The following is a 23,804-nucleotide window of genomic DNA, read 5'->3' as shown; positions in this document are numbered from 1 at the left end:
GTTAGAAAGAATTGATGTGTTCGAAGATGTTTGTAAGGTTTTCCCAAGGTACCATCATAAGAGCTGGTCGAATTAGACTGTGATACATTTGAAGTGCAGAGCCAGTACCGGCAGTTTGGTAACACGCGTTTCCAAGTCGGCGCAAGCGTGCAATTTGCCTCCGCTGATTTGGAGGTCATGGAAACGAAGGCACAACTGCACTGCAGGGAAGTCAGGTACTCTCAAGCACACGGGTGGTGGGTTGCTCACTGTAAAAATATAAATACACCTCGTGAAACATTGTTTTATAACATTACAAGAATAATTAGATAGAAAAGGAAGAAAGAAGACTTACCAGAGACGGAGGTGGACAGGAGCTGTTTCTGGTTGACTTTGATCGATGCTCCAACACCGATCTCTTGTTTCAGGTACTCGATGACAGCGCAAACTTCTTTGTCGAATTTAAGCTTCTTCACTCTCACACCTGTGCAGCAGGAGCAGGCCAAGTTCGAACATTGGCAGTCGCCGCCGTTGAACGAAACTAATTTCAATGGATTTGCGGATTCGGTTCCTGCAACCTTCTGACTGACGACTTTGGTTTTTTTGTCGTAGTAGGTGTCATCGTATTCCGAGGAAGCTGATTAACAAAAATTATTATTGTTATTGATATTTTTCTTATTAAATTATTGTATGTTTCTTCTTATTTTATACTTCTTATAAAATTATTGTATGTTTCTTCTTATTTTATACTTCTTATAAAATTATTGTAAGTTTCTTCTTATTTTATATTTGTTATAAAATTATTGTATGTTTCTTCTTATTTTATACTTCTTATGAAATTATTGTAAGTTTCGTCTTGTTTTATACTTCTTATAAAATTATTGTAAGTTTCTTCTTATTTTATATTTGTTATAAAATTATTGTATGTTTCTTCTTATTTTATACTTCTTATGAAATTATTGTAAGTTTCGTCTTGTTTTATACTTCTTATAAAATTATTGTAAGTTTCTTCTTATTTTATATTTGTTATAAAATTATTGTAAGTTTCTTCTTATTTTATACTTCTTATAAAATTATTGTATGTTTCTTCTTATTTTATACTTCTTATAAAATTATTGTAAGTTTCGTCTTGTCTTATACTTCTTATAAAATTATTGTATGTTTCTTCTTATTTTATACTTCTTATAAAATTATTATAAGTTTCTTCTTATTTTATACTTCTTAAAAAATTATTGTAAGTTTCGTCTTGTTTTATACTTCTTATTAAATTATTGTAAGTTTCTTCTTATTTTATATTTCTTATAAAATTATTATAAGTTTCTTCTTATTTTATATTTCTTATAAAATTATTGTAAGTTTCTTCTTATTTTATATTTGTTATAAAATTATTGTAAGTTTCTTCTTATTTTATACTTCTTATAAAATTATTGTAAGTTTCTTCTTATTTTATACTTCTTATTTAGTCATCAACGAAGTCTTTAAAATCTCCAAAGAGAAATTAATGAATTTAATTGATAAATAATGAAATCAAAATTAAAAATGGAAATATAGCGTATACAACTTAGAGAGAATTTCATTTGCCAAGAATTGATATAAAATATATTTTACTTACCAGCGCTGACAGCATAGATGCAGCATACTGCAACAAGCAGACAGAGAACACTGAAAATTTTGGCTGACATGATTTTGCGAGGTAGATGCGTTAGCAGCGGATCGACTCTAACGAAAAAATGTGCAGTTCGCTTGTGATCGAGGATATTTATATGATTCTTCAGTGCCTAATTCATTAAAAAATTAGAAGTTATTAAAAAAGAAGACTCGAAAGATCAATTGAACCTAGCACAACAATACATGCGCAACAATGTGCACACTTGTTGCGCATGGAATTCAAAGAAATTCATTAACGTTTGTGTTAAAGAGAATCGAAGTACTTTGAATGAGTTATTGAAATTAGAACTTCTTTGTGTGTGTTGGAAATACAAGTCTGTCTTAACAATGGAATTGTTTAAACAATTCACTTGGTGTTATCAACGACTATTATTTCTTCGGTAGTTTTTCATTCTACGTTTACCATTTTTGTCGTGTCTGCACTTGTCTTTGATTAACATAGAAACTCCATTATTTTACTTATCAATATTTTTAATTATTAGCACATAGTACATATAAATATAACATACATAGTGTAGACATAATTTTAGATTTTAGAGTGTTTTAGAATATTGAAGGTTTGCCATAGCAGTAATAAAAGACCAAGGAACCATGTAGTTTGAAAAGTCGAGGCGATCCTTGGGTTTATTACTGTTAAGGTAATTTGTAAGTCGAGGGTCGGATGGGTCAGCGGTCAACGGTTTGGGCCGGATGACCGCTGCAGGGGAAAGCGGAAATTTTCGATTTCGGGAAAACGTCACCCCCTTTCTTTTTGTTTTTCTCCCTTCTCAGAATCCTGAGAATTTATCTATTTTGGAAGGGAAGACGCGCAAGAGTCTGTCCTGAGATATTCATTGAACATTAAACACACTCCGTATTCGTTATTTTGTTAAATTGTTGTTTCGACCTCTGATTTATTTTATATTTTCCCACCTTTAACCCGGGTATTGTCTACAATAGTATACATACGTGTAAATATAAATATACGGTTGTAAGATTAATTTAAGGAGTGTTCAGAATTATAACTTCAGCTGTTTAATTTGCATTTCCATAGCTTCACTATGGATGATGTTACCAAAGCATCACAAGAATTGAAGTCTACATAACAATACTTGTATCACTGTACACTTGTACACGTGGGCTATAAAGAAATTGACGTCAGTCATAGTGTTTTACTGCTTATAAATTAACTATACAAGTACATGCATGCCTCAATGTTGAAATGTTCAAGAATTTCAGTATTTACAAAACACACAGATTTGTTTATAAAATATATCAGTTCTCTTGTATATAAATCAATTGTTTGCTAAAATTTTCATGATGAATGCAAATAAAATTTTATAACAGGAAGTTCAGAGTTTTAGTACATTTTCAGGTATCTTGTTTTCGATGCATTCTACAATTTCTTTTTACTCGAAAGACTTTTCATTCATATCTTAAAGTTTGACTTTTGAAGTTTGACTTTTTTATTAATTGAAAGTATGAATTATTTTAGGTGAAGAATTAAGAACATGAAGAAATACGTCAAAGATTTTATTTATTGTTTTTTGGATAAATCATGACTCTGAAGAGACATTGTTTTCCAGAGAAATTTAGGTTTGATTGTACATCCAATTTTTAAATAAATCTTCGAATAATTCGATTTAGAAAACTCAATAATAACTGAGGGTTGTAGGAACTTAAAAATATTTGTATGACACATTATTATTTTTTGATTAATATTTATTCACTACATTTTTAACTACAATACAAATTACATTTCTTTCTCAAGTACAACAAAGAAATAATCCTGTAATTCGAAGTCTAGGTCCTACTACAATTCCAAGTGGCAAAACTATGATTCGGTGCTATAAAAGTTCTCAGTACATTTCGTTTAAATAGTGAAGCACTTGAAATGCAGTTTCAGCGCCCGGATTTTCTTCACACGAGCTTCCAAGTCAATGCAACCATGCACTTGATCTCCATTCTTCGAAAGGTTGTAGAAGTGCACGCATAATTGGACAAACGGGAAGTCAGGGACTCGTGCACATATGGCAGGTGGATTGCTCACTGTAATTAAAAAATACCCCATAAAATTGAATACCAAACTTTAGAAGTATAATAAAATATAATACCAAAGTTTAGAAGTATAATAAAATAAAAAGAAGAATAACTTACGAGAAACAGATTTCGAGGCGATCTGCTTTTGGTCCACAGTCAGCTGTGCCCCCAAACCGATCTCTTGCGGAAGATACTTAACGATGGCACAGGCTCGTTTATCGAAGTTGTGCGATTTTATTCTTATACCCGTGCAACAGTCACAGGCTTTGTTTGCACAGTTGCAGTTAGCACCGTAAAAGGAAACCGCTTTGAAAGGGTTGGAAATTGCGAGTTGAGCTAGTTGGGGAAATGTTTCGTTCGTTTCTGGGTGATAAAACGCATTTTCGACATCCGATGACTCAGAGGACGCCGATTCTTTATCATCTGAGGAAATATTGTCAATATGATAAAATTTTTGAAATCAGCTTCTTAGATTTTTGCATTCTGAATGGTCCAAAATTTTGGATTCTCAAATTCCCAATCACCCAAATTTCCAATCTTCCAAATTTCCAATCTCTCAAGTTCCCAATTTCTCAAATTTCCAATCTTCTAAGTTCCCAATCTCCCAAGTTCCCAATCTCCCAAATCCCAATCTCCCTAGTTCCCAATCTTCCAAATTCCCAATCTGCCAAGTTTCCAATCTCCCAAGTTCCCAATCTCCCAAGTTCCCAATGTCCCAAGTTCCCAATCTTCCAAATTCCCAATCTGCCAAGTTCCCAATCTCCCAAGTTCCCAATCTCCCAAGTTCCCAATGTCCCAAGTTCCCAATCTCCCAAGTTCCCAATCTCCCAAGTTCCCAATCTCCCAAATTCCCAATCTCCCAAATTCCCAATCTCCCAAATTCCCAATCTCCCAAATTCCCAATCTCCTAAATTCCCAATCTCCCAAGTTCCCAATCTCCCAAATTCCCAATCTCCTAAATTCCCAATCTGCCAAGTTCCCAATCTCCCAAGTTCCCAATCTCCCAAGTTCCCAATCTCCCAAATTCCCAATCTCCTAAATTCCCAATCTCCCAAGTTCCCAATCTCCCAAGTTCCCAATCTCCCAAGTTCCCAATCTCCCAAGTTCCCAATCTCCCAAGTTCCCAATCTCCCAAGTTCCCAATCTCCCAAGTTCCCAATCTCCCAAGTTCCCAATCTCCCAAGTTCCCAATCTTCCAAGTTCCCAATCTCCCAAGTTCCCAATCTCCCAAGTTCCCAATCTCCCAAGTTCCCAATCTGCCAAGTTCCCAATCTCCCAAGTTCCCAATCTCCGAATTCCCAATCTGCCAAATTCCCAATCTCCCAAGTTCCCAATCTCCCAAGTTCCCAATCTCCGAATTCCCAATCTGCCAAATTCCCAATCTCCCAAGTTCCCAATCTCCCAAATTCCCAATCTCCCAAATTCCCAATTTCCAAAACTCCCAAACCCAAACTTCTCAATCTTCCAATTCCGAATTTTCTAATCAAATTCATATCTAAACGCTTACCATCAGCCACAACATCGCAGATGCAATACACTGCGAGTAGCAGTAAAAGGCCGTAGAAAAGTTTGGTTGACATTTCTGACTCCAACGTGCAAGATTACTCACCCGATCGCTTCTGATCGAATTGTGAAATTACAATGATATCGTGGCGTTATATTTGTACACCCCATTAATTTATGCGTCGAAATTCTGTGAGCACGTCACTTGAAATGCAAACAAAATTAATTGGATTATGAAAGAACAATATTGATGAATGTTGTCAAAGAATACATTAAGTTGCAGCTTGTCTTGATTACATAACTGATTGCATAAGTATTATTATTAGTTACAAATAGGATTACGTATTCGTATGCATATATTCGATTAAACAATATTGAAAATTGTTCGAGCAATTCGATGTGGCTGGTGTCGAGGATCATTAGTCAGTTGTTTTATTACTTTCGACATAACGGTTTCTTTTTCTTGAGAGTAGTTAGTGGTGCGTTTATCACGTTATTCATTGTTCGATAGTAATGCTTCTTGGAAAACTTCAAATGTTATTGTTAAAGCTTTAATAGTTGTATTTAAGTGAAATGTATAAAAAGGAGTAAGGAGTTTAGTGAGTGGACAGTTCGCTGTTAAGTTCGTTATGGTTGTGTCCATTAAGGGTGAAAATGAGGGCTGATTTATTAAGAGTATGTCACATTCTCAAGTGGAGTTATGGCTGCCATGGAACCTGAACATTTCTATTTCTGAATGCGCAGAATCAGCAGATCCATCTGGAATCATATGCATAATCTACCTTCTGCATCAGCGAATTCATGTGAATAATCTAAATGTATCGCTTACGTACAAGTTTTTAATCTAGAAGTATATTATTGTGCTACCAAAACAAACATAAGCTTTGGCAGTCGATATTTACTAGTTCATTAATTTGAAATTTTTTTTTAAAATAAGAATAAAAGCACTTATTCTACCTATACAAAAATGTATACTTTACAAAATCTTTTGTTAAGACTTTCGTGATGAACGCGAATGACTTCTAAAATTTTATAAAATGAAGTGTTGTTTGGTTATGGTCGTTTAGTCATTCGTGTTTGAGTTTACTTCAAAACTGAGACCGCACTGTTCAAAAAGATGTCTATTGTAAAACTATTTTCGTCTTTTAATTATTATTTTCTACACGATCGATTAAGATCAACTATGAACGCATCACGGACGCCATTTTGAATGTGGTCGCAGCTTAAAAGTACAAGCACTGTAAACTTGTTGAAGTATCTTTATTCAAATTATTCTTACATCCAATATTACAACGATATTTAAATTTTATTGCAATATCTGTGATACAATAGTCTCATTGAAATATTAAATCCTTAAAGCAACCGAACTCGCACTTGTTCTGAAAGAAGTTCAGTTTCCATTTAAAAATTTCCATTATTGTACACCCTATAGGCTGTATTAATAATACTTACAATGTATTCATTTTCAGTGACGATTTCCTACACCTTAATGCACGGGAAGTGCAACACAAGTGTCGGTATCAAAGGTACGTGCGTTTCCAGATCAACGCAGGCATTCAACTTGTTTGATTCGACGCTCAATTTGGACAGGCGAAGGCAGAATTTGACGGAGGACAACTTTGGAACCGTTCCGCATATCGAAGGAGTAGTATTTACTGTAATTTAAGAATGCATTTAATGTACCAATATACAAAGCTACAAGGATTGAGTAAACTTACTTGGGATGTTAGATGATACGACAGCTTTGTTGTTCAAAGTCAACGAAGCCGTAATGGCAGAAGCTTGTGGGTTGTAGTTGATCTTGGCACATCCTTCCTGGTTGAACTTGAACTTCTTGAGGTTTATACCTATGCAACAACTGCAAGCCGCATTCCTGCAACCGCACGAGCCACCCTTGAACGAGATCCTCTGCACTTGCCCACCAGCGATTTCTGATATTCCTTGCGATGGTTTATTGGTCTTTCGATCGTAGTAGGCCTGCTTGTACTCTTCGATTTCTGTAAACCAGCTAGGTTAATCATCATGTACCTCTTCTAAGCCATAAACTTTCAAGTTTCTTTGATATTTAATTTTCTTGTATTGGGGTGTTTAAAAATATGAAATTATTTGAATACTATTTTTATAATAAAAAACTTTGTAAAAATCATCAAACAAAAAATTATTTTGTTTACTTATGTATGAAATTTTTTCTTACCAGAGTTAGCAGCGTGGCAGAGGGACTGCAACGCAACAAGCAGCAACAGAATGCAGACAATTTTTACCGCCATTTCGTAGCAAAAGATCCGTTCGCGACCGATCCCTGAAAACTGAATTTGCGCCGAAATGCGTGGTTATATTTCGTGGCCATTATGCATAATTTTTCAATAGACAAGATATCACCACTTGTATTGCTAATGTGTGCTTGTGACAAGCAAGAAGACAAATAGTTGTTAAGATCGTTAGTCGTCAACGATAATGTACTAGGGAAATCAATAGGTATATTGTGAAAAATGCGTTTATTCGACAGGTATCATTACAGAAATTGTTCACTGTAATAAATGGCTAGTGTTGTAACGCAATTTTGTAAGTATCCTCAGTCTTTTATGTGAATTATTAAAAATATTTTAACGGACTTCAGAGTTGTCATTTTTTAAAATTATGTCACTTTTTGAAGTTGTGTCATTTTTTGGAGTCGTATCATTTTTTTAAATCTTGTCACTTTTGAAGTCATGTCATTTTTTGAAGTCGTGTCATTTTTTAAATCATGTCATTTTTTGAAGTCGTGTCATTCATCCTCACTGTCGTAATCATAGTCCACCCTGTCACCGTTATCACCAGGTAGAAATTGTATTTGCGTGAGTCCACCTCCGTCCTCAGGTTTGACCACAGCGACTCCATTAACACCGAATCTAATGCAGTCCAATCCAAGCTACAATCAAAACATTATTCCTATAACTCAGTCCTTTTGTACCTTAATACAAAACCTTTGTACCTTCACTACATGACTTACATTAAATACCGTTGTCTGCTGAAAGACTCCCTCCATGCTCACGCACATGTGAATGTTTCTTCCAACAAAGTATATGTTATAAAAGCGAACGCAGGCTTTGATGATCGGTAACTGCGGTATCGACACGCACACTGGTTTAGGATTCTTCCCTAAAATGAATTCGGTTATTTAACACTAAACCTACTTTGCACACTGTACTCTGAAATTAAAAATGAAGTTGTAAAATAAATAAATAATAAAACATTAATTCTGTATCTTCATGAAAACTAGCAAAGATCTGTACTTGACTGTTGTGTAATTCTTCAATACTTAAAAAATTAGCAAATTGTTTTAACAAATTTATTAAGTTAAAACGAAAAACTTGTAAAAGGGTCAGATGACCTTTTTGGTAATTTTAGTGTTAATAAAATTTACTACACATCGATCCACCTACCAGAGACAGTTCTAGTAAACAAAACTCTGTCGTTCATCATGATGTTCACAGTGAAGCTGAACTCGTCCGCATCGTACGTCACGTTCATGCAAGCCTTCTGCTTCCAGGTGTCGAACAGAATTCTGGAGCAGCAACTGCAGACGCTTCCTGTGCATTTGCAGGGACCTTGTCTGGTCGCGGTCACCTCGCCAGTGGAGTTTGAGCTGGAACTAGCTTGCTTCAGCAACTCCTGCAGCTTCTTCAGGGTTAACTCTCTGTTTTTTATCCGGAATGCATCCTTGGTCGAGAAAATCTCTTTCGAATCGATGACACTATCGTTGAACTTTTGCGTGGAGTCTCCAACACAGAGAATCGCGAAGATGAGTAACAGGGTTCGCATTTCGCGTGTTTGGCGGGTTCAGCAGGACATTGGAGGATGCTTCTTGGTGAACGATCGGAACTCGACTGGTCACGTTCTCGGTCTGACCTCGTTTGCTGGAGAAATTCACTTTGGCTGCTCATACGCATCTCATTTTCTCGTGAATATACCTGAATTGGTTATAGGGTTGTTACTCAGAGGTATTTAATTCATTGATTTCATTGTAAAGTACATTGGAGAGGTTTTGGTTAGGAAGGTTAAATGGTCAGGAAGAGTATGATGAGAGTTAGAACTTTTATTCTTTAATTTTTGAGAGCAAGAACCAGTTGTGTCTGAAGACACTGCATCCACATTATAGAAGTTTCTATTATTTGAACACTATCTGAAGTGACTTTATAGGTGTGTCTTCAACTGAGAAAGTGGAAATTTGGTTTGGAAAGTAAAATTAATAGGATGAGACATATTAGGAATATCACAATTTATGTCCTCAAGTCTGAACCATGATTCATCAACATACGTATACATATCCTGAAAGCAGGCTTTAATTAATTCAACTTCACTTCCAATTCCTTGCATTTAAATCTTCAAAGTGTTCATTCAGTAACTAAAAATTTGTACATCTAACTTGAGAAGCAAATTCAGTAGCAAATGTAGAAATAGATTTGATAATAGATGTAGGAACTGATTTGAAGTAGGAATATGATTTAGGAATTTGATGTAGGAATATGATTTAGGAATTTGATGTAGGAATATGATTTAGGAATTTGATGTAGGAATATGATTTAGGAATTTGATGTAGGAATAAATTTAATAATAGACGTAGGAACAGATTTGATACTCTAGAGCTAGATTTAACAAGTCATCCTTGTGAGACACACTTCAGAAAACAATCGTTCCAATCTTTAATAGTTTACAAAAATTTGAAAATGTTTGAAACAGATCACGAGGAGACTGGTTTAGCAAAACCGGTTTGACGAAACCGGTTCAATGCGACCGCCTTGACATTGCCGATTTGGCGACGTGAATTTTTTTCGTTATCCAAAAATATTGAAATCAGAATAAATTAATAATAACACGTTATATTAAAATCGTAACCTATTCACTCCGTTAGCAGGTTCTCTCCCAAACATCTGAGTCACAAGCTTCCAAAGCCTGAGGTTGCAAATTAATAAAGTTTCAGAATTTTAAGTTCCAGGAGTTCCAAGTTTCAAATCCCTCAGATTGCAAAATTACAAGGTTTCACAAACTTCTGTAATTACAAAATTTAAACTCTTGAAATTGAAAATTGCAAAGTTGCAAATTATAAAAGTGAAATGGAACAAACACTGACTTAAAGTCGATCTACTAATTATACAATTTTACACAATTACTTTTGCGCAATTGGACAGTGCTGTCGGTCATCGGTACTATTAGTGCTAGGGATTGGTCCTGGGATTGGTCCCAGTACAGATATCAAGGTAAAGAAAGGATATGTTCAAAGGAACAAATCATCATTAACTCCAAATCGAATCCCAAGTAAATACAAAAAACATTACATATTTGCTAAAGTATTTTATTCATATTCCATAATAAAGTTACAAACAGTCCATGACAAGTTAGTCTCAATAACACCGTGTTATTGATCCTCCTGTTGCAAGGCAGTACGGTTGCTCTGGGAGTACAGTTCCGGATAGAATTGAGGCTGCATCGGCAGGTACTCATCAGCTACTGGGATTGATCCAAGATGGAAGCAATCGAATTCCATTTTGAAGACAGTGGAGCCGAATAGGCGGACTTCCATATTGACACACGCCTTCAATTTGTTTGCAACGACTTCGATGTCGTGAATTAGGGCGCACACTTTACCGCCAGGTACGTAGGGAATGCTAACGCACAGTGGAATTGGGTTCTTGACTGCAATAAAACAATAAAGTTCATTTACAAAGCGGTCGACGATCAAACAAACTTCTTTCTTTAATTGGCTTTCAATTTCATTTCAATGTTATGTCTTCTTCTTTCAAATTTTCAAAGGCAAATATATTTGAGAGATAATAATATAGCAATAATAAAGTTATAGGAATAATGTTATGCACAGAATATACGTATGAAGTACACTTACGAGAAATAGTTTTGGAGATGAGTTCCTTGTTGTTCAATATCAGTGCAATTTTAACGGCAGAGGAGCCTGGTAGGTAAACAATTGAGATACAGCCTTTGGTAGTAGGCAGCCATGATACATCGATACCAGCGCAGCATTCGCAGGTCAATTTATTGCAGTTGCAACCCACTCCTCGGAATGAAAATACCTGAATTTCATGGGAATCGGAGATTTCGGTGCTGTAATGTCCATCTAGTGCGACTCCGGTGTCTAGGTTCGTGAAGTGCAGGCTGGGCGTAGATAGAACTGTACATGAGACAAGTATGATTAATCTTCAGGTATCATCGTATAGTCAGATGTTGAAGCTTTAGATAATATTCCAAGATGTTTTACTGTTTTAAATATTATGTGTGATCTTTGAGTACCATGATGTAGTCAGATGTTGAAGTTTCAGATAATACTTTAAGATGTTACTGTTTCAAATAATACTTATTGAGATGTACTTAAGATGTTATCTTAAGATGTTACAGTTTGAGATAGTATATTTGATAGAAGTTGTTATTTCAAGATGTTTCAGTTTCAAATAGTATATTTGATAGAAGTTGTTATTTCAAGATTCAGTTTCAAGTTTCAGTTTCAAATGATACTTTTGACAGAAGTAATTATTTTAAGATGTAATAATTTCAAACAATACTTTCAATAGATCTTATTATTTTGAATAATACTTTACCATCAGCGCCAACGAGACCCTCAGGAATAGAATAAGCAGCGCAGAGGTTCTGCACAGCAACGAGCAGCAGACAAACACCAAGAGCTTTGGTCATCATGGTGGTTCCAAAGAAGAAACAGAAGCTGATTGTACTTGAAGACTGTTGTGATGGGATCACAGAAACTGTTTGATGCCTAATCCCTAACTTGAGGGACTTTTATACATGGATTTTGAAAAAAGAGGGAGATGGACATTTTGCTTAAGGGCTGAAACTATCAAAATGATGACTATGGGGTAGGGGTATCACTGCGATAATCTTGGGTCATTATGTTCGCACCCTGAAGACATGTATTGTGGCGAAATTAGTGAAGTCTGAATTTTTGAATATTTTTGACTTGGGACTTTTAGTTCTGGGATGGACAGCAATGTGATACCAATTGGTTACATTCATTTATTTTTGTTTTAATTTTTATGTGTATGTTTGATGTCTTTGTTGGATACTAACTGCATTGTTAAATTCATTAAATTATTTATTAATTTTTATTTTAATTTTTACGTGTATGTTTCACGTACTTGTTGTTGCTATATGTGATACCAACTGCATTGTTACATTCATTATATTATTTATTAATTTTTATTTTAATTTTTGGGTATATGTTTCACGTATTTGTTATTGCATGTTCATACAGAATATATGTATAATACAGACATATTATATGTACAATGTAATCATTAAATTAATCTGAGAGTTTTGTTGAAGTTTATATATTTTTACAAACTTGCAGTTAGTATATTTATATTCACGATCAAAAATAATTGTCAAAAGTTAATAAATTAATTCGTACTATACATGGCATTAAATCACGTTTAACTCTGTATTCAGCAAGTTATATAAATAAATACAAACAGGTACTGTTTATTTGAAATAACAACAGCATATATGAGAAATTTTATGTAGCTCAAATTATGGACAACATATTTAATTATTTAAAGCAGTCCATTCATTAGATAGAAATTCATACAATTTATGATATCAGAGATACAATTGGAAATGGCTTACGAAATGGATTTAACAAATTAGGATTCAGGTGTAGGTATGAAGGTCATTAAGGCGTCATTAACGTTAGAAAAATGGGGGAATCCTTTCATACTGTATAGGCAATTAGAACTTACACTAAAACTTCAGAAGCTAAATTTTAAGTGATTCAGATATTTAATAAAAATTATGTATTACTTATTGTTGGACTTCATTCGCATAAGAAATTACAGCTAAAATTGGTCAGTATAAAACTACGATAAATATTTTAAATGATCAACAAATATCAGTAATCAATAAATGTCATTGAATCCAGTAATGGTGCAACTCGTGTTACAATTCGAATGTCCAGATTCTAACTACACAAAGATGTACTTTTCATTATTTTGCTAATTTATTCATTTCATTATTTACTGATAACTTTATGACAGGTAAGGTATCGAAGGAATATGTTGGATCAGAAGATAAAGTGAAGAACATTGTTTATTTACTAAGACATTTTATTTTATCACCAAAAATACAAAGCTCATAAACTGGTACTGAATGACTTATTGAAATTACAATACAAAATAACCTACTACTAAGTTACAATTGAGTTACAATTCTAATTTCAGTCTTTATTCAAATATTCAAATTATTTCAAGCTTTATTCAAATCATGCATGAACGTTATTCATCCTTGGACTTGGGATTCTCATGGTGGTTTAATTCAGTTTGATTATTTTCTTTCGATGACGGCAGATTCAAGATATCAGTTAATGCAGGAACCGATTCGGGGAGTTTACCCGGTCCCATTTCAAAGCATCTAAAGGCCACCACAGAGTACTTCGTGTTTAATTTTTCAATCGACAAACTGATACATGCCCTCAAATTATTTTTAATAATTTGGAATCTAGGGTTCGTAATGCAGGCTTTAACATCTTTGGCGAAAGGAATGTTCGCGCAGAGCGCTACACCGGGTTTTAAATCTCGAACTGCAACAGATTAAAAATATCCATTTAAACGATGCTTCAAATGTTAATTTTTAAGAACAAATGTATGAAAGACAGACTGCTACATTAATAACAGAATATGTCAATGTGACAAAAAGAAATATTGAAAGTAAACAGAAAGAAATATTGAAAATAACAGAAATATATAACTTATGTGTAATTAATGAAAGTTAACTATGAGTTATTAAAAACTAAGATACTGTTACAAAACTTACCAGGCACAATTCTTGACAGTACTTCTGTCTCGTTGAATTTCATCGTAACCTCAATAGTCTCATTCTCCGGTATGTAATTTGTTGTGATGCACCCTTTCGTTTCACGTAACCATGGCGCATCAAGACCCACGCGACACTGACAGGCAAAATGTTCACATTCACAAGCGACACCTCGGAATGCTAGGTATTCTACATCTGTGCAATAAGTCCTAACCAATCCATATCTTGCTTTTAATGAAATTTCGGTGTCCGGATGAATGAAAACCAAGTTGGTGCGAGGCTCATCTATGTAAAAAAAGTATGATTAACTTAATCATAAGTTACAAAATATTAAATATTAAATTTTACTGTCGATTTTAGGTGATTTTACCTTGTACTTGCGGACATTCCACGTCAATTGTTTCATTGTTAAAACCATAGATGCACTGCACACTGGCGAGTAGGAGGAAGACACTGAGAGCTTTGGACATCATGGTGCTAACTTTTGGGTTCCACAGTCTTATTGAAGGCTCTATTACTGCACTGAAGGTACAAGGGCTGGATGTACGAGGGTTTTATATAGGGCTTTGGAACAGGAAGGGGTAACTGGGGGTAGCCGTACAGAATTATAGGGGTAATTCAACAAGTACAGTTAGGGAGATTTAACTGTATACGTCATTGAAACGTCATTAGCATTAAGAGTAGTTGAGAGATCTCCAATATATTGCTTCAAGTGATCGATCACATCCTAATGAAAATAGTACTGTTCAAATTATGTGAAGAGTATTAATATTAAGTACTATATGAAAAATTCGTTGATGTATTTTATGAAGCTCCAAAATTTCTAACAAAGGTCCAAATTTCAGAAGTAAATTCGTAAGTTATTTCTGAAACCCCAAGGTTCTCAAATATAAAAGTTCTAGTATTCCATGTCGAAAAAGATAATTTTACTTCATTTTATTTTATTTTAATTTTAATTATTTTGAATCGGATGACATGGAGATACAATCTTCTAAGTATTTAACACCCTCTGTAACCCCTCATAATATAACAAATTCTCATATTAATTTTAGACAATTATATTAATATCAGAGGCAACCATAAAACAAACAGCACTATTCATTTTTTAAATCATTTTATTTTACACTAACTTTGATCACAATTATCATAGCATGCTAATAATAATTTAACTACATAAATAAATATTTAAATAAACAGTCGAAACATTTAATATTTCAACTGTCCAACTTGAGAGTCTTCATCCGATGACGAGGAAGAGTCGTTGTTATCTTCTTGTTTATTCGGTTCAAAGTTCACGTGGTCGTAAATTTCCTGCATGATTTCCTGAGGTTTCGGCAAGTTCAATCCCTCTGAACTTCCAGGTTTCGACAAAGACAATCCGTCCAATCCCATTGACATACAATCGAAGTGCAATAAGAAGACTGGGGCGTTGATTAATCTAGTTTCCAAATCGACGCATCCTTTCAGGTTACGTCCGACAATGCCGAGATCGTAGACTCGGACGCAGATGGTCACTGCGTTGAGGTGAGGAAGAGGTACGCACAATGGTGGTGGGTTCTTTCCTGTAATAAATTAATTTTTTGTACTTGAACTTTTTTAAGTTGTGTGAAGCTACTTGTCGAATTAGAGTTGTTCTTTATCTTGTTGAAATTGTTAGGCGATTACATATATGTGTATTAAAAGCTATTTTGTTTTATTGATACATGTATACATATGTGATAACATATGTATGTAATAACATATGTGATAATATATGTATGTAGTAATATATGTGATAATATATGTGATAATATATGTATGTAATAACATATGTGATGATATATGTATGCAATAACATATGTGATGATATATGTATGCAATAACATATGTGATGATATATGTATGCAATAACATATGTGATAATATATGTATGTAATAACATATGTGATGATATATGTATGCAATAACATATGTGATAATATATGCATGTAATAATATATGTGATAATATATGCATGTAATAACATATGTGATAATATATGTATGTAATAACATTCATATGTAATATCATATGTATGTAATGACACAATGTATTATGTAAATACGTATGTCATTTCTTATCATACTTCAACATACATGTATACTCTTATATATTTTAATATACATGCATTTTAACACATGTGTTACTTCAGCATATTAAATGTATGTCAACACATGTGTCATACAAACGTATATCCTATTTTAATTCCTACTGTAATACAATCTTATTGTACAAGAAGTTTAGTTAAAATAAATAAAAGAAAATAGCTAAACACTTAATAAAACCGATAGAATTAAATAATTTACCTGTAAGTGTGCTCGCCACAAGTTGTTTGTCGTTCAAGCTGAGCGCTGTCTTAAGTTCAAGATCTTCTGGAACCAGTTCGAGTTTGTAGCAGAATTTCTGACCATCAATCAACGGTAAACTCAGACCCACGCAGCAGTTGCACAGCCCTTTTACACATTCGCAACCGAGTCCTCGAGAAACCAATTGTCCCAATGGGTTTTGGCTGGATTTTTCCAATGCTTGTTTCAGACTCTGTCCAGTTTTCGGGTCCAAGTAGGTGGAGTTCAGTGGGATTTTACCCAATGTTTTATTCAACAGATTTTTGTCAATTGGAAGTTTGTTTAGTAAATCTTTTGGCAAGGTGTTGTTACCCAACAAATCTTTTGGCAATGTGTTGTTACCCAGTAAATCTTTCGGTAGGTTACTCAACAAATCTTTAGGCAAGGTGTTGTTACCTAATAAATCTTTCGGTAATGTGTTGTTACCTAAATCTTTCGGTAATGTGTTGTTACCTAAATCTTTCGGCAATTTAGCTTTTTCTAATAAATCTTTAGGTACGACATTATCTAAGCTCTTAGGTACTTTGTCTAATAAATCTTTAGGTATCACATTATTTAAGTTCTTAGGTATTTTGTCTGATAAATTTTTTGGCATGAGTTTATCTGAAACAGATAAATATTAATTCTTGAGCATCATAAAGTCAGATACCCTCCACATTTTCATTTTTACTGAAACTATTTTACTGAACCATTCTTCGATATTATAGCTACTAAAAAAATTATTCTTTTAAATATTAAATTACGTGTTACCTAGTTTGTCCATAGGAAGAAGAGCGGCATCACAGAGGTTCTGTGCTGCCAGTAGCAGGAAGAGTACACCGAATGCTTTAGTCGACATGGCTGCGTGACACAAAGAGAAACCGGAAAGCTGATCCGTCGTCGATCGGTTCTTTCCGAAGACTGAAAACTGGGTTGCGATCGTTCCATAATATTACGTTTCTGGCTCATTAATTATGCATACGCTTTCAATAGAAAGCAAGATCGGTGGGATCAATGGGATTGTCAATAATTGACGAATGTGACGCAGGTACACTTGTGCCACTTGTAGTACAAATGTTTTCAAAATTGTCGGCAATTACCTCGATCGATAACAAGGCCACGGAATTAATCGACACTTTTAGTAAACATGTTTATTTCACACATTTAATTACAGGTTTCAATAAATTAATTAAATAGGTACAAATAAATAAATGCGATTCGAGCAATTTCATATGGCTTAAGGTAGCAACCTATGGTTACTCGTATTTTCAACTCGAATGGTCCTCTTATTTTGATATCTAACACGTTCATTGTCAGTGTCATACTTTATGGACAAATGGACTTAATCTGCGTATCTGAAAATCTCCCCCAAATTTTCCTCGAAATTCAAACGTGTCAAATACCAAAACGAAAGAAAAAATCAGTCTCCATGATTCGGTCTATTGACCAACGTGTTCGACAATGTTAAAGAAAGCCTCGAACAATGAAAAGACCTCGTTCATTCTACAATTAGCATGGGACTGTCTCAAAATTCAAAGCCTCATCACTTTGCTTTGACGGCTGCTTTTCGAGTGCCTGGCAAGAAGACCAGAAAGACCCAGTCCATAATCCAAATCGTCGTCCTCCGCTTCCGAAGTCTGTGGATTCTTCACTTTGCCCTTCTTCTTCCCGTCTTCCTTCTCGTCGTACACGAGCGCGCTGATCACAGCGTCCTCTTCGTCGTCATCGTCGTCCAATTCTTCGACTTCGGATTTCTCGTCTTCGTCCTCGTGTTCAGCCTCTTCAACCTTCTCGTCGTCCTCCTCGCTGTCCTTCTCGTCCTCGTCATCGTTTAAAAGCTCTTCATCCTCGTCGTCATCGTCGTCCAGATCATCGTCTAACAGATCCTCATCTTCTTCGTCCTTTACGGGCTTCGCTTTCTGCGGCTTCTTCTCGCTGTTGTCGCTCTGAATCGCGTTGATGCTGCTGCTGGTGATCGTTGGCTTCTTCTTGATCGTTTCCGGAGATGTGACCTTCTTTGTAGGAACCTTTTCCGGTTTCGCGACGGAGATGACCTTGTTGGAGGACTCCGAGATGACTTCTTCGCTGGCTACCTCTGTAACCGATTCGATTTCTTCCTCCGTGTTGCTCTCTTCCACGCTCAGTAGCGGAGTCTCGTTCTGTTCTTCGGAAAATTCGCCACCCTCTTCGACTATGGGGACCACAGGTGCAGACGTCGGTTTCGTCAGGAGAGGAATAGTAAACTGCAGCAAAGGCGCGGCTGTGGTGACCTTAGGCTTCTTCGTCGTACTTTCCTCCTCGCCAGTTATGATATCCAGCAAAGCTCCAAATCCTAGAATATCCTCATCTTCCTCCTCCTCATCGTCTTCTTCCGCCGAAGAGTTCGGCACGGAGTTCGCTAACGGTGAGTCCTCCTCAGCATCGTCTTCGTCATCGTCGTCTGATCCTAAACCGAAAAAGTCGTCGTCGTCCTCTTCCTCAGGCACCTCCGCTTCGATGACCGGAAGTGGCTCCGCTGGACGCAGCTTGAGACCGTCAGGACCAAATCTGGCAAATGAAGTCGCGTTTTATTTTTTAGTCACTTTTAGTCTTGATTATGAAGTACCTGAAGCAGCTAACTCGTAGGCTAGCCTCGATTTCGGTCGATGACTGTAATTCTAGGCCGAGGCACGCTTTGAAGTGATCCTTAGCGTCACGTTTGATCGAGTAGATTCTACCGCAGAATTTCGTGAAGCCTCCTGGTAAGGGGACGCATACGGGCTTCGGGCTCTTTCCTGAAGTTGCAAGTTTATTATTGAAAAAAGTATTTATTCTATTTTTGCTGGGTATACGTTTAATATATGTTGTATCAATTGGTTCATTATGAACGTACTAATTAAAAACCTCATTTACTAAACAAATTTACGTGTACTAACAAATTAATACTTTCTAAGCAAATTTATAAATTTACATTTACTTAACAAATTTGTACATTTACATTTAATTAAAAAATTTGCAAATTTACATTTACTTAAAAAATTTGTACATTTACATTTAATTAAAAAATTTGCAAATTTACATTTACATAAAAAATTTGCAAATTTACATTTGCTTAGCAATTACCGTTAACAATGGTACTGGTTAAAATGTTGTCCCCAAAACTGAGCTGAACCGCCAAATTGTCTCCTTGCAGATATTGCAAGGATGCGCATCCTGAAACGAATAACATAATTGCTCATCTGACGCATACAATTAGGAGCGTAAGTGTAACGTAACGTTTGTTATCTTTCCTCCTCGCTGAGTTTTATTACGTTTAATTAGCTCACCTGGTCCCTGTAATTGCACCAACGGTATGTGGAAGTCTCTGCAACAATTGCAGATGTTTTCGTTGCAAGTGCAGTATCTATTGACATTGTCCGTCGCCTGTTTCAATGACAGTGTCGACACTCCAAGGTGACTTTGCTTCGATCCATTCACTTTCCCGATCGCTCGCTCTACCACTTGTTCGTTTCGCTCTGCGGAATAATTTTAATCGTTAGATACTTCCTTCTTCGAGTTCGGACGTGTTCTCGCTATGTTATTTCTTAAAGCAGGAAATTTGAACGTTTGCAAAACATGAAGGCAATTTTTAAGTGTCGAAATCAACGTCAATCTTCAATCTACGTTTCCTCGAGGAAACTGTCGTTTGTGGTTACTTACGACTCATTATGTGAGATTGACGTTAACAGCGTGATAAAAGTCGGAAAAATCCTTACCGATCACTCGACCGTACGCTGCGAACGCGATCAGGAGGAAAATCAGCAACAACTCGACCACTGCTGACAGCCGCATCTTATTCTTTCTGAAATGCAACGTTTAAAAAATAAATCCAGGAGGTTATATTCATAGTGTATGCAGGGACACGCGTGTGCCATTTACATTCTACTCTCCACGGTAAGTACTGCTGAAGTTTAAATTATTTTAAGATTCGTACATTGTCACTGAAATTCAGATTATTTTAAGGTTTGTGGGACTTCGAAGCTGTGGAATCAAGACTTGAGAGAGCACTGTGAGGACGATGAGGTGAACAGAGAAATTGATGACTTTGAAATGTAACCTTGTAAGTTCAAGGATTGAGACATTTGTGATCTTCAAAATTAGAGCTTCTGAGAAATTGATGATATAAGAGTTTGAACTTTCAGAAATATGTTAGTCGAGGATTTTAGAGTTATACAATTAAGGAAGTCAGAAAGTAGCTCCAACAAAGATTTCGATCTTCAGATGTTAAGTCAATAATTACGTCAATAATTAGACATCCACCATTTCAATTCCTGTCTTCAACTTCGAAAGTCAGTTTTGAAGCAGACAGAGTCAGCTTTCGAAAATGAGTTCCGAGACAGGAAAACTAACGGAACCGCGGTTTGTCACGCAGCCAGAGCGGATGTAAAAGACCATAAACAATGCGTTGTTCACGCTCGTTAACGACAAGAATAGTGACGAAAGGGTGAAACCCGGTCGATTTTCGACGGAGCAATCGTTTCGAGCAGAGCACGTGGGAGGAACGACTTTTTCCTCGGTTTCGGCCGACAGACTCGCGCCAGCTCAGGAATCTCTCGTCTGCGACTGGTTGACCTAAATCCTGGTCACGGTCAAAGACGTCTCTCCCGAAGAGTTCACCGTTTCTCGACCACGCGATTCACCGAGCACGCGCGCGATATTCGTGCCGTGTTTATGGTGGCCATTATACGGTCACGTCGCGAGAAACGGTGATCCGTACGCGCCGGTATGTTCAAACTAGCTAATTTCAAACACGGCGAGAAATCGTGGTTTCTGGAGATGTTAGTAGAGTAAGTTACCTGACAACATCAAGAGCCAAGGTCAAATTAGTTTCAACTGACCTGTGGAACGAAGAAGAAGAAGTTGCAAAGTAAAACAAGCAAGATCCTTGATGATAGTCTCTTCTCGTCGCACCCTTCTGCTGTTTTTTCCGACTCTTCGTCTTACGGAGGCCAATGTCTAACTGAAGATGCCGCCCAACTCCCCCCAAGGTTTCTTTAAAAGTCGGTCAGGCCACCACCACCGGCCTCGACCGACGGCTACGATTATTAAGCATTCTAATACGCTCTAGGTAAATAAAACGAACATTCCCCACCATGGATTTTGCTTAAACTTCGACAGGAACACTTCCTTCGTATCCTCGAACGGAAGTGGCTTTTCGATTTTGCCTTGAACCAGGAGGTCAAGTTCGGACCGTACCTGATTCGATTCTCGATGAAACATTTTTACTCTCGAACTGTATCACTGAATACTCGTGTATCTCTACATTTACAAATGCCCGTCAAAATCTCCTTTCCAAACTGTATGTCTAAGTATCTGTGTTAACTTGTTCTCAAATCTTCACATTTTACATGAAGATTTGACAACTCTCCAAACCTCTACGTCCACAAATGTCGATGTCCTCTAACTTTTACGTAACATACAATCGACACCTCTCAAAATTTCTATCTCACAAAGTCTCCATGTCCTCAAATGCTTATATCTTGAAATTCTTCCAGATGTCCATTTCTATAAGTTCCTACATGAAGTCTGGTATTAACATCAGAAATTTGTTGCTTGAATGATTTATTTTCGACTATAATAGGTTTTTAGATCAGATTCATAGCTGGGTTAATTACAGACACTTCGAGCGTTCTAATAACCAGTCCCACTTCACGGCAATTTCTATCGCCATAAAACAACATGGTCGCGAAGTGTCCATGCATCCACAATGAGCGTGCCGGAAATTCATCATTCATCGGACGTGCAACTCGCTTTTACGTCCACGTTACAATTACCGCGGACTTTTCACCGACCTTCAAACTGGTCGTTGGTCCCGTATGCAACGACCGAACTAGGTCCAACCTTAGTGAAAGCAATATGCTGGAATTACAATTGTTCTCAAGCTTCTTGAACTTCGAATTTGGAAACGTCGAATTAAATTGCGGTCAGCGATGACCTCAAGTCGATAGTCAATGTTTGCTAAGTTTCGCGGAAACGAAGGCAAACAAACATGTCCGGATTTTGATCCTCAATGTCTCCAGGCGGACGCGTGTTTTGGTGATTAAAGTGGGGGCCTTTCTCCGGTTAGTGGGTCGAAGAAAGTAGTGGTCAGAAGTGGTTTACCTTGGTTAATACTTGCCCGACAGGATGAAGGTTCCACGATGGAATTCAGCTGTCCAAAGGGTCGCCGGACAATTACCATACGTCGATGATGCACGGTGTATTTTAAGATAAAGCGGTACTCCCGAGGGTTCTAAATAATCTGGCCAGGTATATAAATGAAGAGGATGTGGGTCACCACGGGGAAACGAGTTTTTACGTAACGTCACGGGATCGTTTGTTTCGAAGGTGAATCCCGTTTTGGAACCGTAATCCATGCTGGACGATCAATCCAGGGCCTTTAATAAATCATCCTTTCAATTTTTGCGCTCGACGTACCGTGCAAATGACGATCGCCCGGTAAATTGCATAACGTTTTCTGGTGTTATTGCAAAAGATGATAATAATTATGAAAAAGCACGCTTTGCCAGGTGTCCGACCGTAACGATAATTCCCTGTTGCGGATGTCCAACCAAGCATACGCTTTTCCTTCCCCTTTCGAGATTTTCATACCGTGAGGGAGAAAAAGAAGGCATTCGATGCATTCGATGAAAATATAATTGCCGGTAGAGACAGGAAACGAAGAAAAAGTAACACGCTCTTGTATACATTACTGTCATTACGAACTTCTCGCGAGCATCACGCTCTTTCCTTTTTTTAATATCTACGTAATAATTTGCGTCGATTGAAGGTGTTGCGGAGTTAGAAATTATTTAAAAGAATCTTTCTATTAAAAATTTGAATATTCGAAAATTTAAAATGCAAAAAACATGTTTATTTTGAATTAGATTTTATTGAAACTAAACTTCAGCTGTACCATAAACGAAATAAATGTACAAAGATCTTGAAAATCTAATAAAATCTTGAGAATCTTGTATAATCATAGGTGTATAAGGCTCCATCATATGATTAGAAGACTTTCTTCAGCCAATAAACCGAAGCATCAAAAAAAAGAAAAAGTGCTTTATGTTAATTTTTTCATTAAACCGACATGTCGATGCCTAGATAAGCCATTAACAACACGCGGGCTTAAAAAAACCAGACACGTTCTCCTATTTTGTAAATCAAATCGATGCACGTAACAGCATCAGCAAATTTTCACTTTTATCAGAAACAAAATTCCATCGGAGCCCCGAAAGCGAGGACAAGTAAAAAAGGAGGCCGGACAAAAAAAAACGAGAAGGAAATTGCTTTTACTCGCATGGTAAATAACGTGGAAAATAAAAAAGAGTATTTTTTGTCCTATGGGCAGATCGAACATAGGTAGATAGGACGGTCGCGTAAGTCCTCTTGGTACCAGGTTGCCGAAGGAGGTCACCCGGTCACCCAGATGAGGTTCCTTGCCCGTTGTTACCTCCGCACCTCGGCCAATGGCGTGGCACCTCATCG

At 36.4% G+C, this 23,804-nt stretch overlaps 7 protein-coding genes and 1 long non-coding RNA gene across 9 annotated transcripts; 1 reads left to right on the top strand and 7 right to left on the bottom strand.

The window, feature by feature from the left end:
- Positions 1-69: 69 nt before the first annotated feature.
- Positions 70-1,850, bottom strand: LOC100877839 (uncharacterized). The gene is made up of 3 exons (XM_003702292.3): positions 1,592-1,850; positions 335-616; positions 70-248 (listed from the first exon to the last, which is right to left on the bottom strand). Exons 1-3 carry the CDS (start codon positions 1,659-1,661, stop codon positions 73-75), a joined length of 528 nt encoding a protein of 175 aa, XP_003702340.2. The 5' UTR covers positions 1,662-1,850; the 3' UTR covers positions 70-72.
- A 1,488-nt stretch (positions 1,851-3,338) lies between these two features.
- Positions 3,339-7,523, bottom strand: LOC100880374 (uncharacterized). Of its 2 annotated transcripts, none has more exons than XM_076537889.1 (4): positions 6,622-6,631; positions 5,174-6,548; positions 3,784-4,089; positions 3,339-3,675 (listed from the first exon to the last, which is right to left on the bottom strand). In XM_076537889.1, the coding sequence occupies exons 2-4, from the start codon at positions 5,244-5,246 to the stop codon at positions 3,500-3,502; spliced, it is 555 nt and encodes a 184-aa protein (XP_076394004.1). In that variant the 5' UTR covers positions 5,247-6,548; positions 6,622-6,631; the 3' UTR covers positions 3,339-3,499. The 2 variants fall into 2 exon arrangements, with proteins under 2 accessions (XP_076394004.1, XP_003702278.2); XM_003702230.3 differs by lacking the exons at positions 3,339-3,675; positions 3,784-4,089 and adding exons at positions 6,888-7,166; positions 7,364-7,523 and having other exon boundaries at positions 6,413-6,548; positions 6,622-6,824.
- Positions 7,524-7,647: 124 nt separating this feature from the next.
- LOC100880486 (uncharacterized) lies at positions 7,648-9,318 on the bottom strand. The gene is made up of 3 exons (XM_003702231.3): positions 8,592-9,318; positions 8,159-8,307; positions 7,648-8,077 (listed from the first exon to the last, which is right to left on the bottom strand). The coding sequence occupies exons 1-3, from the start codon at positions 8,968-8,970 to the stop codon at positions 7,934-7,936; spliced, it is 672 nt and encodes a 223-aa protein (XP_003702279.2). The 5' UTR covers positions 8,971-9,318; the 3' UTR covers positions 7,648-7,933.
- Positions 9,319-10,485: 1,167 nt separating this feature from the next.
- On the bottom strand, positions 10,486-11,937 carry LOC105662181 (uncharacterized). Its single transcript, XM_012282844.2, has 3 exons — positions 11,757-11,937; positions 11,048-11,332; positions 10,486-10,842 (listed from the first exon to the last, which is right to left on the bottom strand). Exons 1-3 carry the CDS (start codon positions 11,851-11,853, stop codon positions 10,565-10,567), a joined length of 660 nt encoding a protein of 219 aa, XP_012138234.2. The 5' UTR covers positions 11,854-11,937; the 3' UTR covers positions 10,486-10,564.
- Positions 11,938-13,250: 1,313 nt separating this feature from the next.
- LOC100880711 (uncharacterized) lies at positions 13,251-14,524 on the bottom strand. The gene is made up of 3 exons (XM_012282845.2): positions 14,348-14,524; positions 13,978-14,262; positions 13,251-13,744 (listed from the first exon to the last, which is right to left on the bottom strand). The coding sequence occupies exons 1-3, from the start codon at positions 14,448-14,450 to the stop codon at positions 13,440-13,442; spliced, it is 693 nt and encodes a 230-aa protein (XP_012138235.2). The 5' UTR covers positions 14,451-14,524; the 3' UTR covers positions 13,251-13,439.
- Positions 14,525-15,074: 550 nt separating this feature from the next.
- LOC100877953 (uncharacterized) lies at positions 15,075-17,314 on the bottom strand. Its single transcript, XM_012282846.2, has 3 exons — positions 17,091-17,314; positions 16,302-16,943; positions 15,075-15,539 (listed from the first exon to the last, which is right to left on the bottom strand). Exons 1-3 carry the CDS (start codon positions 17,176-17,178, stop codon positions 15,184-15,186), a joined length of 1,086 nt encoding a protein of 361 aa, XP_012138236.2. The 5' UTR covers positions 17,179-17,314; the 3' UTR covers positions 15,075-15,183.
- A 172-nt stretch (positions 17,315-17,486) lies between these two features.
- On the bottom strand, positions 17,487-23,126 carry LOC100880821 (uncharacterized). Its single transcript, XM_076538310.1, has 6 exons — positions 21,176-23,126; positions 20,054-20,139; positions 19,625-19,813; positions 19,422-19,511; positions 18,925-19,093; positions 17,487-18,866 (listed from the first exon to the last, which is right to left on the bottom strand). Exons 2-6 carry the CDS (start codon positions 20,127-20,129, stop codon positions 17,852-17,854), a joined length of 1,539 nt encoding a protein of 512 aa, XP_076394425.1. The 5' UTR covers positions 20,130-20,139; positions 21,176-23,126; the 3' UTR covers positions 17,487-17,851.
- On the top strand, positions 20,100-21,177 carry LOC143265539 (uncharacterized). Its single transcript, XR_013040163.1, has 3 exons — positions 20,100-20,231; positions 20,301-20,397; positions 20,480-21,177. It is a non-coding gene; the product is annotated as an uncharacterized LOC143265539 (long non-coding RNA).
- Positions 23,127-23,804: the final 678 nt, after the last annotated feature.

This window comes from Megachile rotundata, chromosome 12 (genome assembly GCF_050947335.1).
Source record: "Megachile rotundata isolate GNS110a chromosome 12, iyMegRotu1, whole genome shotgun sequence".
Lineage (NCBI taxonomy): Eukaryota > Metazoa > Arthropoda > Insecta > Hymenoptera > Megachilidae > Megachile > Megachile rotundata.
The sequence above is the reverse complement of the archived record's forward strand: the minus strand, read 5'-3'. Positions and strand labels throughout refer to the sequence as shown.